At 35.1% G+C, this 18616-nt stretch overlaps 1 protein-coding gene across 6 annotated transcripts in view; it reads left to right on the top strand.

Moving 5' to 3' along the window:
- Positions 1–18616, top strand: part of ABCB1 (ATP binding cassette subfamily B member 1) — a 55590-nt gene that overhangs the window by 14416 nt on the left and 22558 nt on the right. For all 6 annotated transcript variants that reach the window (XM_082045342.1, XM_082045347.1, XM_082045344.1 and 3 more), the window contains 13 exons: positions 568–625; positions 2818–2965; positions 4042–4105; positions 7988–8179; positions 8909–9080; positions 10082–10206; positions 10964–11135; positions 12762–12875; positions 13837–13947; positions 16336–16461; positions 16613–16816; positions 17209–17379; positions 17954–18115. In XM_082045342.1, coding sequence (XP_081901468.1) covers positions 568–625; positions 2818–2965; positions 4042–4105; positions 7988–8179; positions 8909–9080; positions 10082–10206; positions 10964–11135; positions 12762–12875; positions 13837–13947; positions 16336–16461; positions 16613–16816; positions 17209–17379; positions 17954–18115 — 1819 coding nt within the window. The remainder of the gene's footprint in view (positions 1–567; positions 626–2817; positions 2966–4041; positions 4106–7987; positions 8180–8908; positions 9081–10081; positions 10207–10963; positions 11136–12761; positions 12876–13836; positions 13948–16335; positions 16462–16612; positions 16817–17208; positions 17380–17953; positions 18116–18616) is intronic.

Below are 18616 nucleotides of genomic sequence, written 5' to 3' on the forward strand. Positions count from 1 at the left end.
TTAAGGACTGTGTCCACAGTATTGACTACAGTTTATTGAAAACAATTCTATAATATTGCAGAAAGGATGTCAGAATAGACATCTGGGATACAATTATGTCATCAGTTAAAAAGCATGTTAAAATTTTTAGTATGGAAAGGAATCAGTATTTTGCATTCCTTGAACTTTTTCTCTATTTCCCATCCCTCATGTGCAAAAAATTTGACTTTATAAGTTATCTTCTGCTTTCCCATTTTGAAAGCTATATACTGCTTCAGTTCACAACTTCCCAGATCAGATAGTGGAACCACCAGCCATTTTTGGTGTTCTTGCACCCTTGAGAGGGGTGAACTGGGAAGATGTTGACTTAAATTTATAGCAGCAGGAGCTGATGCAATTTATATACCTGCAGGCTTAAATAAAAATATCCCAAGAAAGCTCAATAAATCATATTCATTTACACACAATTGTTTTCTGCAAAATTATTTCATAATTATACTTTAATTGAACTTCATTAATACACTGCATTAGTATTTCTGTGAAATCTTTTTGCTTTTTAAATGCACTAAAACCACCATACCTTTTAAGCAAGGAGAAGAAGAAGAAGAAAGCAGAAAAGCCTAAGATGGTCAGCCCGTTTCAACTGGTACGTTTTTATATATATATATATGTGCACATATACATACACATGTATGCAGATTTCAAAGTGTACACAAAAAATGTTTTAAATTATGTTAAGAGTACTGCATATATCATTTTTCCTCTACCAAATGCTTTGATACTACAGAACATGTGATAAATTACAGCAATCAAACATTTCTTCTTTGGATGTAGTTTTGTTAAAGAATCTGTCTTATTACTGACATGGATTCTTAGCCACCTTGCCTTAGTAAGTTGTCATGCTAAACACAGCTGTACTAGATTTTTGTTTGAGAATTTGGGGATTTCCATGTTCAGTCACTTCAGATATAATGGAAAGTGTGCTTGTGTACCTAAGATTATGTGTGGTCTTGACCTCTAAATTATTTGAGTCAGGTACTAATAACACTAGTCAGCCCCGTTAACCATTTTTCATCACCTGAGTCAGCAGTAAAGTGCAACTCCATGGCACTGATGATACTTACAGTTAAAAAGTGCCTTAAAAAGTACCTTAAATTCCAGAAAGTTTTAATTTACTGTATATATCATAGAATAGCATGCCAGGTTGGAAGGGACCTCAAGGATCATCTGGTCCAACCTTTCTTGGCAAAAGCACAGTCTAGACAAGATGGCCCAGCACCCTGTCCAGCTGAATCTTTTAAGTGTCCAGTGTTGGGGAATCCACCACTTCCCTGGGGACATGATGCCAATGGCTGAATTGTTCTCATAATGAAAAATTTCCCTCTTGAGTCCAATCGGAATTTCCCCAGGAATAACTTGTACCCATTACCCCTCGTCTTTTCCATGTGACTCCTTGTAAAAAGGGAGTCTCCATCTTCTTTGTAGCCACCCTTTAAACACTGGAACATGGTGATGAGGTCTCCCCTAAGCCTTCTTTTCTCAAGGCTGAACAAGCCCAGTTCTCTCAGCCTTTCCTCACATGGTGGCTTCTCAATCCTTTGATCATCTTCCTGGCCCTTCTCTCGACCCACATATTTTTTGAACAGCAGGGACCAAAACTGAACACAGTATTCCAGGTGTGGCCTGACAAGCGCTGAGTAGAGCAGGATAATGACCTTGCTGGTGATGCCCTCACTAATGCAGCCCAGCATCCTGTTGTCAGCTCTCTGTTCACTCATGTTGAGCTTGTCGTCCACCAGAACCCCCAGGTCCCTTTCCACAGAGCTGCTCCCCATGTGGGTAGATCCCAGCCTGTGCTGCACTCCTGGATGATGTTTTCCCAGGTGCAAGACCTTACACTTGTCCTAGTTGAGGTTCATAAGGCTCTTGTCAGCCAACTCTTCCAGCCTGTACAGGTCATCCTGCAGGGCAGCTCTCCCTTTCGAAATGTCCACTTCCCCACTCAGTTTAGTGTCATCGCGATCAGGTTTGTCAAGCACAATTTGCCCTTGGTGACTCTGTTATTTTAAAGTAATGCAATATGTTAATATTTAATTAAAGTAAATCCTAGGTACTCTTCGTAATATTGAAACACTTAACATTTTGTAGGTTTAGTGTGCATAATGCACAGCAATGATATGGCAAATAACAAAAATAAACTTATAGCCTGTGATGCTGGCCAATGCCCCATTTTTCTGCTTTGTTACACAGGCTTGCACTTCTACAATTACATCATAGTGCTATAATTTACAACAATAAACTTAGTATTTTTCAGTACAGAATAAAGCAAATGATTTTGTAATAGATGAGCTCAAACTTAATGAAGTTCAATGGCAAGAGTTATTTAGGATTTCAGTAAGTTTTGATAATGTCTATGGTACATTAGGAACAGTTTTTATGACTGCATAATAATGAATTTACAATAAAGTAATTATTGCCTCAAATAGCATAATGCCATTAAAATTTCTTATAATTTGAACTTCAAATATCAAACTTCAAAGGGGAAAATTTATTGTACCTTGTTTTCATTTTCTTACCCAGTTGCAGATATTGATACACTAAAATAGTACACTTCTCTGGTTTTGAGAGTTTGTAGTATAAAGGTGCTTATATTAGAATGTTTTATTCCTGTGCATTTAAATTGTTTTGTAAACCAAATTTCTAATCAGATAAAGTTGTAGTTTTGGGACACTAGGTGTACAGTTGATAGATTTTCTTGGCATCCCAGCTTTTGCATACAGAACATTGTGTTAGCATTCTGATACCACAGTTAGAATGAATTTATCTTCTCACCCACAGTTTCGATACTCCAGTTGCTTGGATAAATTACTAATGATAGTAGGCAGTCTCCTGGCAATAGCGCATGGAAGCAGTCTACCTATTATGATGATAATTTTTGGTGATATGACTGATAGCTTTGTTTCTTCTGGAGACACAAATATTCCAGGTAAGAATTTATTTTCTATGAAAAGAACAATGGCTCATATGTGAAAAACAGCCAAGGAGATTCAATCATCTTTACATGGGATATTGATGTCAGAAACCCAACTTGCTACTATACTATCTTGCAAATTAGTAACTCTTGTGTTTGCTGTAACAGAGACACACTATGATTTTTTTTTTTCTCAGAATTCTTAGTTTCTGCATTAGTAGACTTTTTTTTCAAATTAACTACTACAATGCACATTTAATAAATCATGTTTAACTGTGACTGTGATAAATAGAAAGAGGCTGGTTTTCCTTTTCTTCAAAATGAGTTCCTGTTGATTCCCTCACATCAAGCCTGAAAATTATATTTCATAAGGTGAATCAGATCAGTAAGCAAACCAACCAAAAATTTGCTACCAAAAATAAAAGTACTTATTTTCTCATTTTGTTGAATAGCCTTTCTTTCTAAATCAGATATATGAGATCAAAGACAAAGTAGGGCAGACGCGCAATGCTGGATACAGGAGGTAGGAGTGACACTGTCACTTTTGTATCAACTGACAGACCAGATTGCATTGTCCTCTGAAGTCACATATTAGATGTTAAACTTGTGAACAGGTTTGTTGCCTGAAATACTATCTAATACAATTTTATTAAACATTTTAATAAATGTCTATGGCGATACAGAAAACAGATGTGATTGTCTTCTGTCCTGCATCCATTTTTTTCTCTTATTATGCTGCTGTAAGACAGAAATACAGGCATATTGCCTTCATCAGAACAAGTAGTTTAGGATTTACTCCTTCCCAAGTACAATCAGATTTTTACAGTGCAAATGCAAAATGCTGCACCTGCAGTCTTCTCAAAACATTGGTGTAATTTTGCAGTCAATGGAGTTATGACTAACCTATTATTAGTACAATCATTGTTTTTGAATAGGTAGAAGACTGAAATCATCACACTCCTCCTTTCATTAAAATCAGCTTGATTCAAAAGGAGATGTAGCAACTCAGAATTCGCTGAACTGCATGCAGAAAAACAAATTTGTTAAAACTTGGTCTATTAAAAGTATTTACTCTTTTCTTCCTTTGTAAGAAAACATTTCTGCAGTGAATTCCTCTTCAGATATTTTTGCCACACTGGAAGAAGATATGACAAGGTAATTAGAAATTGATATTTCCTTTTCTTTTTTAATGTAGGCACATATATCTAGTCACAGATGTTTTGCATGCTTTAAACAACATAAAAGCAATGGTTGTTTGAATGATGTATGTCGCTAAAGATTCACACATGAAATTATTGGGGGCAGTGGGAGAGTTCTTGAACATCCTCAACCATTCCTACCAATTTTGGTATAACTTCTTGCTCTCACTCACCCACATGTGTCCCAGTGCCATCTGTATTTCCATCCTTCTTCCTTCTCTTCCTCTGAATTTATAAACAGTAGCTGTTATGCTAAAAAATTATGTTGATTATCGTCCATTGATTTCTTGAGCTATGGTGATTCACGGATAAAAGGCAGAATTAAAATTGTCAGATAGTACCTACTTTGGTGCCAACACATCAAGCTCAACTAAATTATCTGGATTACAGAAAAGACAGAGTTAGATCATATGCAAACTTAAATCTTGCGTTCTAGAGTTGACAATAATTAGTACAAAGCTTCATGAAGAAAAGGGCAAATCAGGAGAAACATCAGTTGCCAATAGATGTGTTTTGTTATGGGGCTTTATTGACCACTGTCCATGGACTTGGTTTATGCCGGATGTCTAAAGTTCAAGTGCATTTTCTTGTACCACTTCAGCTTCTTTTCTTCAGGTTTAAGTCTGTTCCTCATTAGGTATTTAAAAAATCTGATATCTCAGGAGTGCTGATGTGTTCAAGGCAATTGTCTTTTCCGAAGAGAAGGAAGAGAAAAGGCATTTGCTTATCTCTTGATGTTTTATATTGAAGTGCATTGTCATTTCTGGTAATGGTATAAACTTATAGATGATTTATATTGAGTAGTTAAGTTTCTAATTTTAAAAAACCTATTTTTACCAAAAAAGTTTCTTTACTCTGAAATAAATCAACAAGAGCTAGTTAGGAAAAGGCTGTTGCTTAGAAATGAAGAACTCATATGTAATGAGAATGAACTAGCAGGGAACTGGCAATTATGTTTTGTAAGAGAGCACAGGCATGCGAAGTTTCTTGCTCCTGCAACATTTCTGTCAGTCTCTGACATGAATGCAAGTAATGCTTACACACCTTCAGCAGGATATAAATGTGCCCAGTGACTTGAAAGCAAATTTGATGGCAAAATTTCACAATCAAGTAGTTTGTGCATGGGTGAATACACAGCTTTCAAATCAACGTACTTTCTTTTTTTTTTTCTTTTCTACTCAAACATATATAACCTGTATTTTAAAGCAGGATGTAATAGAATTACACAAGGTATTACTGACCATTGTAGCATAAGAGTAGAGTGTATTTTAATGTGTCATTTATAAGTCTTTTAGACCAACAACCAATCATAACTATTTTTGAGTAATGGTTTGGTGTTCTTTTAATCTCTGAACTCATATCACATCATCTCAACTAAAAACAATAGGAATCCTCCTGCTGTTCTCAGTGGGCGATTATCTAGGATTTGCTGCTGCTTGAAGAACAAAGAGTACAGGAAACAGACAAACTGACACAAAGTGTGAATGTGAATATAGATCTACATCAACATCTGAACATTGAGAACTGCCTGTTCTCATGACCCTAAAAGATGGTCTATTTGACGGACATCTTTTATTAACACCATGTATGCCACCTAGTATTTTAGACATTAACTCTGAAAGTACAAGTATAAATAAAAAGCAGCTCAAGTTTCTCTTTAGAAACACATTGTTGAATGAGGAATGTATTACTTATTGGCAGCACAGGAAGAGATTCTTTTTTCTAAAGCTTTTAGATAGTGCCTCGAGTTAGCATGTTCACTGGTTTGAAGAAGCAGTTGTTTGTACCCAGCCCCTGTTTCTCTAAGAACACCTGCCAGCAGGTCAAATGATAATAAACACTGTTTACAGGGACAAAGTTCTCACACAGGTGTGCTCAAATACTGAACTATACACGTGGACTTGGTTGTGTTTGTTACTCAAAAAACAGTTTTCCTAAAACCCTACTATTTCTCAAGCGAAAAAGAACCATTATTTTACAATGCAGGGAGCGTTTACTCTCTATTAAGTTTCAGCAGTGAATCTACAGAATCTATTTCTTCAGCGTAGAATCTGGCAAATATATCAATCCCTTTGATACAATTTCTTATGAAACAAAGTCCAAGCATAAAACAAGTGATGTAACATCATAAAGTAATTGTCTAAAGTAATTACTGCTGAATTTAGAAAGAGTGTTCATGGGTTTAGTTTAGTAGTTTCTGTGTAGAGTTTTAATGGAGCTAAAGATGACTAAGGTCAATATTCAACTAACCAGCATTCAGTTAGGAATTAACATATTTTTATTAAACAGTTTAGGTAAAGTTCATTTCATAATGAGTATTGTTCCAAAGTCCCTGACTAAACTGTATGACACTGAGTTAGTTTTACATTAATTTTTAACTAGTGAGGCACACAGAGGTGCAACTCTCAGATGTATGAAAGGCAATTCAGAATAAACAAACCTGTTTTGTCTTAATAGCCATGTTCTTCACCTCCATGCTACTCTTGGCCATTCAGAGTATCATTGCTATCATGACAGCACTACAGAACCTGGACACACTAGTGCTCCCAGACCGTGATGTTGTTTGTTATCAGTTTGCAGGATTACACTTGCTTGAAAATAATTCACGGTACACCAAGAAGGTTTCTTTAAAGTAATTTTGGCAAAACTTTTCTGGAACAAATATTCTGAAGTCCTCGTTCATGCTCTGAAGAGGGAGTGCAATAATAGTGGCTTTAATGAAGTGGCAGTGGAAGGGAATTTAAGTTCATACAGAAATTAGCCACAAAAAAGTCTGGATTAAAATTGGATGTTTCATCTATAAAGCCGTTCTCTCCTTTTTTGAGCAGAGCATTTGCACACAGATTCCTGCAATTTGCTCCTGCCAAGTTTCACGCTACAATTTTAAAGAATCAGTATGAATAACTTACTACGAGTGAGTGAAAGTCCTAAGAGCTTTAAAGCTTTTTGCTAGTTATTTGCTTTTATATAGATTCAGTAGTCTTGCAATTACATGTATTATAGACCATTAATATTTAGCCATTGTTTTCGGTCATGTTTTACAAACAGAGAATCAGTTCAGTTATATTTTTATGGTTTAGTTCTGGGTTAAGTTCACCTGTAACTGATTCTGATGTCAATTCTGAATTAAATCATATCTGATTTGATTATGTTTGAACAGTTTATAACTGTGGTTTAAATTCAGTTCCAGTTTAAGAAATACAGTGGATCATGCACTTCTTGGTTTTGATTAGACACCCTGCTCATAGCACAGAGCTCAATTAATTTAAAGTATCAGTTCATAATAAAATGGAGAGCAAAATAATTTTGATCTAGTGACATTTGCCTGCAATAGATGCATATATAGTAGTGTTGTATTCTCAAATCAGGAAATACTTACAGCATTCATGCATGTATATATTTATATTGATAGCCATGTCATATGCTGTAAATGTGTGTGATTATAGGCAGATATGATTAAGTCTGTCTATATGTGGTAAAACAAAAATGTTATGGCATTTTTATAAAAGACACATTTAAGTGAAAAGGGTATTGTGTCTAAAATATAGTTCTGAAGTAGTCTTATGAGGAAATATATACTATATTGACAAAAAGAAAAAGTAATTCCTGTCTAACGATAGCTTTGTTTCATTTATTGCCTATCTGAAAACTGATATTAAAATACTACTTATAGAAAACTTGGCAAGTTTTACAGGAAAATGTAAACTCTAGTAAAAACATGTAAACTCTAATTCAGGACCAAGACAGAAGAAGTAAGCATCAAGCTAAATACAAAACAGTGAGGTAATTAAAACTAATTTCAGACAATTTTGCCCTTTTTAAATTCTTTTTCTTTCAGATATGCATACTACTATTCTGCAATAGGAGCTTGTGTTTTCCTTGCTGCTTATATCCAAACTTCATTTTGGACTCTAGCAGCAGGCCGGCAAATAAAAAAAATCAGACAAAATTTTTTTCATGCAATTATAAGACAGGAAATTGGATGGTTTGATGTAAATGATGTGGGAGAACTTAACACTCGTCTTCTAGAGTAAGTACGCTATACCTTACCCAATGTTATTTTATCTTATGAAGCACGTATAAGTTGCATCTTTTTCTTTTTATTTGTAAATTGAATTATTTCATTGTGAAATGAAATTTCACTGTGAAATTAAATTGAATTGTTGCATTGTCAAATGAAGTTTTCAAGTTTTCTCATGGAGAGTCTCAGAGACTGAACTTCTAATGCTTCTGATACTGGACTGTCACAACGATATCAGAAAAGCATTTTCATAAGTTCCTTTAAACTCTGAGGATGGATGAAGCCCAGCCTACGAGATTACCTCATGAAGAGAAAACATAGTTAATTTCAGTGCACATTGAGGACTGAATAAAGTGCTGACTGACCCCAGCAGGGTGAACAGCTTTAATTGCATGGCAAGCTATTCCTTTCCCTTTGCCTTCATGAAAGGCTTTATCTTTTCTTTCCAAATATCCAACAGTTTCCAAAGAGATCAAAAAAAAGTGAGAGTAATTTTGCAATGTAGGCAGAATCTCAGCCTTTTAAGACAAAACCAGGTTTATAGCATTACATTTTCACAAGAGATGTGAATTTTTCCTTGACCACACTATATAGTGCCTTATCTTGAAGCAGACTGTTGTTTGGAAGTAATTGAATAATAAAGATTGACTTCTACATAGATGCCCATGTAAAAAAACTGAAAAGCTTTCTTGTTCTTTCTACATTTTCCTTCCTGTCTGGATGTAATTTGTTTTTCAGTGATGTCTCCAAAATTAATGATGGGATAGGTGACAAAATTGGATTGCTTATTCAATCATTAACAACATTTATAGCCGGATTTATTGTTGGTCTCATAAGAGGATGGAAATTAACCCTTGTAATACTAGCAGTCAGTCCTGTCCTGGGACTTTCAGCAGCCATGTGGGCAAAGGTAGGTTAACATACATTCAGTTCCAAGTTTTATATTAAACAGAGATAATGAAATCTACATATCTGTAATGTATTAGAATGTATTAGAATGTATTGCTTAGAACAATTATAGCTTTAGACCATGTCTATGTACATAACCTCTCAGATGAACTGTATATAAGTACCTTCATGTAGTTTGAATATTATAATTCCTGTAGATTGTGCAGATTTGTTTGATTTAAAGCTGTTTCAGCCAATATGGCATATTCTTATATAGAAAAGAAAATAAGATATATGAGTGGAATCCACATCTGTAACTGTTAAACTTCATCCACGTGATTGCCTGTTCTGTTGGAAGGAATAATTCCACCTCATGAATAATTAAATTAGACCAAGCCTTGGTCTTAGACATAGAATTTATTTTCAGAGTTGTTAACAGCTTTGGTAAGAAACTTTAGGCAGACTTAGATGAGACAAATACTAAATTACCATGGGATTGGTGACTTACGTTTGTAGTTTGAAAGCCTTCAGATTTTTATTTATTTATTTTTAAATTTAATTTTATTTATTTATTTTTCTTGCATTTCAAAGATCATATAATCCTTCCCTATCTTGAGTGACTATATTGTGGAAAAGGTAGGAGTAGAGAAGCATGTGCTAAGTATGTCTACAGGCTAAGAGTCTTCATGGACTGTGGCCAATTAAAGTAAACCATAGAGCCCTCCAGCTAAGGTAGCCAGAGATGAGAATGAGCTGAGGAGATCTGCCTGGCGAGAACCACACCAGCTCAGTATGAGTTGTCATCTAATCTTCTGCACTGGGTGAAAGCAGACTGAAAAATCCAGCCCTTAGTTGTTGAGAATGGGTAATGTTGAATTCATGAGGTACTTAAGGATTTTGATATTGAACATTCCGCACTCATATATAATATAATCGGAAGTCTTCATATTGGAAGAAAGTAACTGTGATAAAAACGATTATGAAGTGTTTGAGCTCATTTAAAAAAATTTGATCCTGTATTAGATTCTCTCTAGTTTCACTGACAAAGAACAAGCTGCATACGCAAAAGCCGGTGCTGTTGCAGAGGAGGTTCTGGCAGCAATCCGTACTGTAATAGCTTTTGGAGGACAGGACAAAGAAATTAAAAGGTAAGAGCAATATTTGCTTTCGTCAGCTGATTTTGAAGTACTCACTTCAAATGGTTTGAAATTTTCTTGTGTCTTTGCTGTTGAAAGTCTGTCAAACAAGTAAATCTTGTGCTTCCTGCATTTTTAGGTAATGCCAAGTGGTCTGTTACAGGTTTCACTATGGGTTATAAGTTTAACTACATTTTGAAAGACAATTAATTATTTTTCTAGAAAATAACAAAATAAATTAATATATTGTCTCTACTCTAGAAAGCGTACAAACTAAGTACCACACAGTGAGAGCTTTAGACAAAAAAAAAAGGCCCTACCATGAGAAGAGATGATGGTATCCTTGGTAATCTGATTACTCAGTAGTTATTCTGAAGGTACTAGTAAACAATATCTTGATTTTCACTATACTGTAAAACATCATTCTTTTATATTAAGCTAACAATTATAATCTACAAACCTGTCCTGAATGGTTTATGATCAAAGTTCACTGTCCCACAGGTTAAGAAACTTGAATGCCAGTCCCTGCACTGCAGTGCTCTTCTTTTTTTTTGTATACCAGCTTGACTGATGTTGGCCTTTTTAGGAGTTACCTTAAAGTCTCTGTGCCTGACTACTGGGCTTACCTTTGTACAGTCTTAGAGTTATATATTTTATATATCTTGTTGTACTTTTTGAGTGTTCTTTTTCTAATTCACCCACAGAGTTTTTGGTGCTGCATGCTATGTTAAAAGTCTGAGTCTATTTTGAACTTCTGTGTTCCTTCCAGATACCATAAAAATTTAGAAGATGCTAAACGAATAGGAATAAAAAAGGCCATTACTTCTAATATATCTATGGGTGCTGCTTTCTTACTGATATATGCGTCATATGCATTGGCATTCTGGTATGGTACTACCTTGGTCTTAAATGATGACTACAGTATTGGCAAAGTTCTTACAGTAAGTATTAATGAGGAAATTCCCAATAATAGTGAGAAATACTAAAGAAAATACATTAAAGTCTATCTTGGGAACTTATTTGAGTTTAATAAGAATTATGAGCCAAAACTGGCAAAATAGCATCTCCTTAACAAAAAGATTATCAACACAAAAATCCACATGTTGTTTCTGTAGTATCTCAAAATCTACATCAAGATAAATAAAACAAGCTATTTTTAACTGTTTCTACATTATTTAATTACTTTCATAAGACCAGACTGATATAGAAACTGTTCAGACAAAAACTGAAGTACAGTGTCCTTCCTAGTTGCTATTTGTTTTCAGGTTTGTGGGGCTAAATAGATTTTCACAATGCAGAAGTAAATACTTTTTCTTTTTAACTCTTGTGTGGTCTGAGTAGATGATTGTATGGATACTTTTCTTATCTTTTGCACCATAAGAGCTTGGAATCCCTTCTCAGTATTTTTAGAACACAAGGGAGAGGAAAATATACTCATGACTAGGCAATATGTCTCAGTCTAACCAAAGGAAGAAAGCCGTATAAGTGATAGCTTAAATTCTTCTCTTTAACCATTTTAATTTTGTATGAAATATCAAACCAACATTGTAAGAAGAATAACTTCATTAACCGTGATGAAGCCCAGCCGGGAGACCATGTGTATAAATGTATATATTTTTTAAATTACCTGATTTGTTTTATTTATGAATCACTGACGTTTGTGAAAAATGGCTCTGATATGTGTTAGTGGCTCTTTTGAACCTGACTGTATTTTTAAAATGCAGGCTGGCATACAGAGCATCTTAGTGAGATGTATGCCTTTGCATGTAATTTTTTCAGTTCAAAGTATTTGCAATTTCTGTTGTGGATGTTGTAGTTCCTCCAAATGGTGTTTTTATGACATGAACAGGAGAACGTTGCCTTATTAGGTATGACGTTTGTGAATGAACACTGTTGGAGGAAAGTAATGGGTGTGAGAGACCTTTGCTCTGACATACCATGGCTGTTATCTCTGAACAGTGTGTTTTTATTACTTTTAGTTTGATGCTAACCTGAGAGCTTCTCTGAGAAAATAATGTATTTTTTTCTTTTTCTGTTCTTGTTTGCTTGCAGTCACTCTCATTACAGCAGAGGGACATTTTATTATTTTATGAGGGAGAAGCTGAATTTGTATACTTCTATTTCACTGTCACTTTGAAAACAGCATGATAGTGCTTTTCATATCTGTCTTTGTTGCATTGGAAGACATGCAATATACTTTCTGACCTTTGGAACATCTTTTGCCAAAGCATTAATTAGTATAATAAATCCTGAGACATCAAGCATATTTACACATTTTTTGGCACAGGTTTTGCAGGTCTCAGTCACTTTTTCACTTCTTATCAGTATGTTTGCAACACTCACATTGTGCAGGAGCTCAGCTCTCAGCTGAATCTTAAAAGCCATTTTCTTGATGTTATTCTCTGTTTAAGAGAGACCCTTTCATTTTTTTCTTTAATTCTAGATTCCTTAGACATCTCTTAATTAGCATAGAACCTCCTGACCCAAAGATACCTAATGTAAATAAATAAATGCAATTCTATGCTTAAATAAGAATTGATATATGTCACCACAAACATTTCTTTCAGGTCTTTTTCTCTGTATTGATTGGAGCTTTCAGTATTGGACAGACTGCTCCAAGTGTAGAGGCATTTGCTGCTGCAAGAGGAGCTGCCTATGTAATCTTTAATATAATAGACAATGTAAGTATCTTCGCCATCACTCTCATTTCAAACCAGAGAGACCCTTCTTTTTAAAGTACAGACACTATTATGGATATGAAGTCATTAAGGGTAAATAATGTGTAAAATAAGAAGAAATAGAAACAAAAAAGCAGATCGAATGTGTTATTATTAGTCAGTTCCTGTTTGTCCTCTAGAGTTATCAGTTCTTTCTTCAAAGCTAAAAGTACTGGATCTCTGAATCACTTGGTGTTGGAGGTATCCTCTCATGTTTTTATCATGAAGGGCATGTCTATGGTGCTATATAGATTACAGCAATGTAGGTATATGAGCATATGTTTTGAGGTATCAGCGTCACCACCACTAGTGTGTCAGCAAATCGATAAAACACAACCTGGAACCCAGATATGTGTTTCAGTTGCCAAGAGAGTCAGAAATCAGGGAAGCTGTGATTTTACTAGCTAATAAAGCTCTATGACATGCAAATGGAATGTTTTGGGTTATTGTTAAGACATGTTTCAAATTCTAGACCCACCCTGGATGGAAACAAATCCAGTGTTTCTTCTTAGTGTTTCAGTGGATTGGTTCTTTCTCACACAAATTCTTTAAGTAGAAAGGGCAAACTACAAATGAACAGTGTATGAACAGCTCATTAGCAATGATTTGTTCAGGTTAATCATCACGCAGTAAAATAAATCTCAAATTATGGCCAGCTGTGGGTACAGTCTTAAAGACAAGGTACTAAATCCACACAAAAGCTTAAATAGAGAAATTAGAAATGTATACTTGCATGAGCAGATCATCAACGTAGCAATGAGCCAGCAAAACATCGTGCAATTTACATGTTTCAGAAATCTCACCTAAATTACTTTAAAATTACATTTAATATCTCTGCAGAATAATGGTGTGCTCTAGGACTTCTTTATGAAAAAAATCATTCAGAAATGAGTTTGTTTGTTTTAATTTATTTTATTTTGCACAGGAACCTCAAATTGACAGTTATTCAGAAACAGGTTACAAACCAGACTGCATTAAAGGGAACGTGGAATTCCAAAATGTTTACTTCAATTATCCATCCAGACCAGATGTTGAGGTACTGTAAATGAAACTGTATACATATTACAGTTAAACATGTGGATCATTTGTTAGAAAAAGAAATAAAAGTCACATTTATAAAATTTTGTTGAAAACATAACAAATCCAAGTTGATTCTCTAATTTGTATAAGACTGTCTCATCATCACAGTGAATTAGCTAGAACTATTTACACCTTAGCTTAACCTTAAGTTTTCTGAATAATTTTCTGGCTAAAACTATAGTCAGTGTGGCTATGCAATAAAACTTAAAGATTTATTGCTATCAGAATCTGAATTTAGGCATCTACCCCAAGTCTTTGCACTATGTAACTATTTCCTTCCCTCCTTGAAGGAAAATTACTGACCTTGATAAAGGGATCTTTCTTACTTTCGATAGGCAGAAAAGATACAGAGCTTTCTTTTAAAGCCATTTTTAGTCCTAAATATGTTACATATTATAGCTTTTCCTTCTATCAAGAAAGTGAATGAAGTGAATGTGCTTCATTTTTCTTCATATAGAAATATAAATTAAAAAACAACTCAGTGGATTATTTTCTAAGTTTATACAGGTACAACACAAATAGAGATTTCTTCCCCATGGTTTCAGAGATAATAATTATAGGAAGTTAAGGCCACACCAAGCATTTATTGAGTTTTTCAACTATAGTAAACCATAGTAAACAGAAAAACAAGGATGTCAAATAACTCAGGGTAGTTTGTCTCTGCCTAAATTTAATCTGCCTGAATTTCAAGTTAACTCTTCTCTTGAGTGGGATTAAGCGCAGCAAAGACAGGCACAATTAAGACTTCAAGTTACTTCCTATCTCACTAGCCTGATTTATTTGCTGTCCTTACTCTCTGTTCTCTGATTGCTTTAAGTTGTTAAAAACAGCTTAAATGGATTTAGTTATAGATTCTATTTTGGTACAGGAAAATCAGTGGTAATGTACAAGTTTTAGATCAACTTCTATTTGCTATTTTATTTACATTAGATTTGTTTAGTTGTTCTATAGAAGGTATAAACTAAATTATCAATAGCATTATGACCAGAAGATTAAATAAGCCTGCTTCATAAATTTTCAGTTGTTCTTACTTATGTTGGATTTCTTGTTTAGATCTAAAAATACTATAGCAAAATAAGGCATACTAAAAGTTGTAATTTGCCTATGCCTCTTGTTCCTAAACAGTGAGATACATTTTACTTGTAAAGCAGATAAATATTGCTACTGAGGGTGAAGAGGCAATGGTAGCGCTGAGGGTAGAAATTTAGGAAGAAACAAACGGTGACAAGGACACAGAGCTTCAAGGTATTAGGAAGTACGCTGGGAGAGTATTAGAGCATATCGGTGCATGGCTGTACATTTAGAATGGAAAAATGCACTTATCCATGATACAGATGCTGACATTTAGCTATGCATGGTTCATTGTAGGCTAGTCCTTCCAGAAGGCTAATTAGCAAAAAATATGTTTTTCTCAATTTCAATATACATTTCCAACCACAGAAGTTGTACAAAGCAGTGAAAGATGTGCAGACTCCTGTACACCTTTTGTCAAGTAAAGTAGAAACAAAAACACTTTATTCCTTTTTTTCCTGTTGTTGTACCTTCTCACTACTCAGGTGAGCAGGATAAGCAGAAAGGTGGGCAAAATTAAATACACATGGTGTGGACATGCTAACTCTGTGCCTGTTCTCCAGCCCCATTACACAGCCCAATACAGGTTATATTATTGAAAGTGCCAGCTACGTGGCACTGAAGAGCTACATTTACCCCCTGTAAGAGTCCAAAGGAGGGCAAAACTTTGTCTTTTCCATGGTTGTGAAATGCTGTATTTTATGCTTGACTATTACAAAAAGGTTGTTTATTGTGCAGTGAAATGTCACTTGTAAAGAAGCCCCATCAGCAATCCCAATGAAAAGGGGAAAAATAAAGGATACTTCAAGATTACTAAAATGTCTTTCCCTCCAAAACAATGTAGAGCATATTCTCTCATTTTTAACCATGACTTTTACTGTACAATAGTTTTCCTGTATTTTGCATGGTGAGGCAACATAATACAGAATTATTGCATCACATTGTTCCTGTATTATATTTTAAATATAATAATTATGAGTACTAATCATATTATTATTATCATGTCATATGAACTGGTTCATTATATGGATAACTCTGAAGTATGTTGTATAATACATTAATATTGGACCAGTTGTGATGCAAATATGAAGAAAATTAAGCTGAAATCATCAGTTATCCAACATTTAAACTCATGTGTTTATAGATTTTAATTTGTACCAGATTCTGCTATAAATATAAAGGCTATTTTATTGTAGTCTTTAGAGTTTCTTCACATTGACACTGACATTTTTACATACTCTGATGGTTTTGGTTGCCTTTCTTACTTGCACAGATACTGAAGGGCTTGAATCTCAAGGTCAGCTGTGGCCAGACAGTGGCCCTGGTTGGTGGCAGTGGCTGTGGGAAAAGTACAACTGTCCAGCTCATCCAGAGATTTTACGATCCCAAGGAAGGCACGGTAAGGTACCACAAGTGAGATGACTGCTCTGTGTGTCACAGTCGTTGGAAGTCTAGTTCTGGCCACCTTGCCCTTGTTCCGACCTGGGGTGAGAGGTTCCTTCACCAAAACACCTAGGTCTAACAGTTTTTGTCTTTTTTCTTTGGTTTAGGTTACCATTGATGGACACAATATTAAGACCCTAAATGTAAGATATCTGCGTGAGATTATTGGTGTGGTGAATCAAGAGCCTGTGCTCTTTGCTACTACTATTGCAGAAAATATTCGTTATGGCCGTGAGGACGTCACCATGGAAGAGATTGAAAAAGCCACCAAGGAAGCAAATGCTTATGACTTCATTATGAAGCTACCCCATGTAAGCAAAGCAGCTGTCCTGCTGAAGTCATTTCTCCTCAACCTCCTTGTCTCAAATAGTTCTTAGAAAAGATTCTCAGGAACAGAGCAAGCTATCTCTGGAGCTGTGAATAAGCAGAGCTGTGCAGAGTTTCCTCCTAACTTTGGAGCATAACATTATTTTTTCAACTTTAGGTCATGATTTGGTGAGCATTTGAAGAACTATGAGAATTCCAGGGACACAAATGATTAGGCGGGTGTAACCAAGTGGATGTTTATACTGTACCGTTTTTGAGGAATGAGAGGATGCTGCCGGGGCTACAAATACCCATATGCATTTTCTTTTCACTGCCTTTCTTTTGTTGAAGGTCTGTGCCACTGAGTGTTTCAGAAATGTGTGTGGTTGTCTTGTAGAAGTTTGAAACCGTGGTTGGAGAAAGAGGAGCACAGCTGAGTGGAGGCCAGAAGCAAAGAATAGCAATTGCCCGAGCTCTGGTTCGCAATCCTAAAATTCTTCTGCTTGATGAGGCGACATCAGCTTTGGATACTGAGAGTGAATCAGTTGTGCAGGCAGCACTGGACAAGGTCAGTAGTGTTCTAAAATGAAGCAGGTAAGCAGGAGCCTAATATTTACTTTTTTCCCAGACATTTGTTTAAACAGCTGGGAGAAATAGAGACCCTTAAAACAAAAAAGGTAAACTTGGATTTGGTAAATAGTCTCTCTACAGAGAATTTTTAGATCCTGCAGGCATTACAGAGAAGAGTCTTGTTTCAAGTGAGAAGATTGAAATATGTTTTCATCATTATAAAGCTAAAATCCACATTTTCTTGGTATAAACACCATCCCCTGCAATTATTTGTCTTATTGACATGCATATTGTTGTCAGTCACAAGAATTTTATTTCCCGTGAAGCTACTTGAGTTGGATATGATTTAAGAGTATAAAACGCTGACATTTTTCACAAGTCTGTGTGAAATGTTTTCTAATGCTTCTAAGTATAAACTGTCCTTCACAGATTTTAAGGTTTAAATGAACAATTATGGGCTTAAATATAAAAACTTTCAGCATTTTTAAAACTTTAAGGTTCGTAACTTTGTAAAATTCTATCAACTTTTGAATACACTTAGAAATACTGATGTTAAATATTGTTTTTTCTAGGCAAGGGAAGGACGCACCACAGTTGTAGTAGCTCATCGACTGTCAACAGTCCGAAATGCAGATCTTATAGCTGTTTTCGAAAATGGAGTTATCACAGAACAAGGGAACCATTTTGAATTGCTTGAGAGAAAGGGAATCTACTACAAACTCGTTAACATGCAGGTACTTCTTTCTCACTAGCCTCACATGCTATTCCATGCCTATAGTTACTTTATGCCATCAGAAGTACAGGGAGTTCTGCAGCATATTTTGTTAACAGCAAAAAAAAGTGAACTTTGACAGGAGAGTAATCTAAGAGACAAGACCACTAGTTTAGATACCAAACCTATTTAAACCTAGGATAGTACATTTTTAATCCTCTAGAGATTTGAACTTAAAAGATTTTTTTATGTTTTTCTTTGATGCACTTCATGTAGAGCAGCTTACTACAGTAGTTGCTATTTCATTGCTTTCTCTTAGCCTATAATAAAATGTAAAATACAGTAGCTGAAGAAGAATAGAGCATGCATATTTTAAGCTGTTTAGTCATGATCCTTCATACTGGATGTCTTTCTAAAGAAAAAAACATGCCAATGAACAGAAGAAACAGAAAAATAATCCAAGTATGCTGAGTGCAAAGATAAGTATACTTTTAGCGTTATGTAGCCAGAAACAAAAATATTG

The sequence above is a fragment of the Streptopelia decaocto genome (assembly GCF_964273445.1).
Source record: "Streptopelia decaocto genome assembly, chromosome: 2".
In the NCBI taxonomy this organism is placed as follows: domain Eukaryota; kingdom Metazoa; phylum Chordata; class Aves; order Columbiformes; family Columbidae; genus Streptopelia; species Streptopelia decaocto.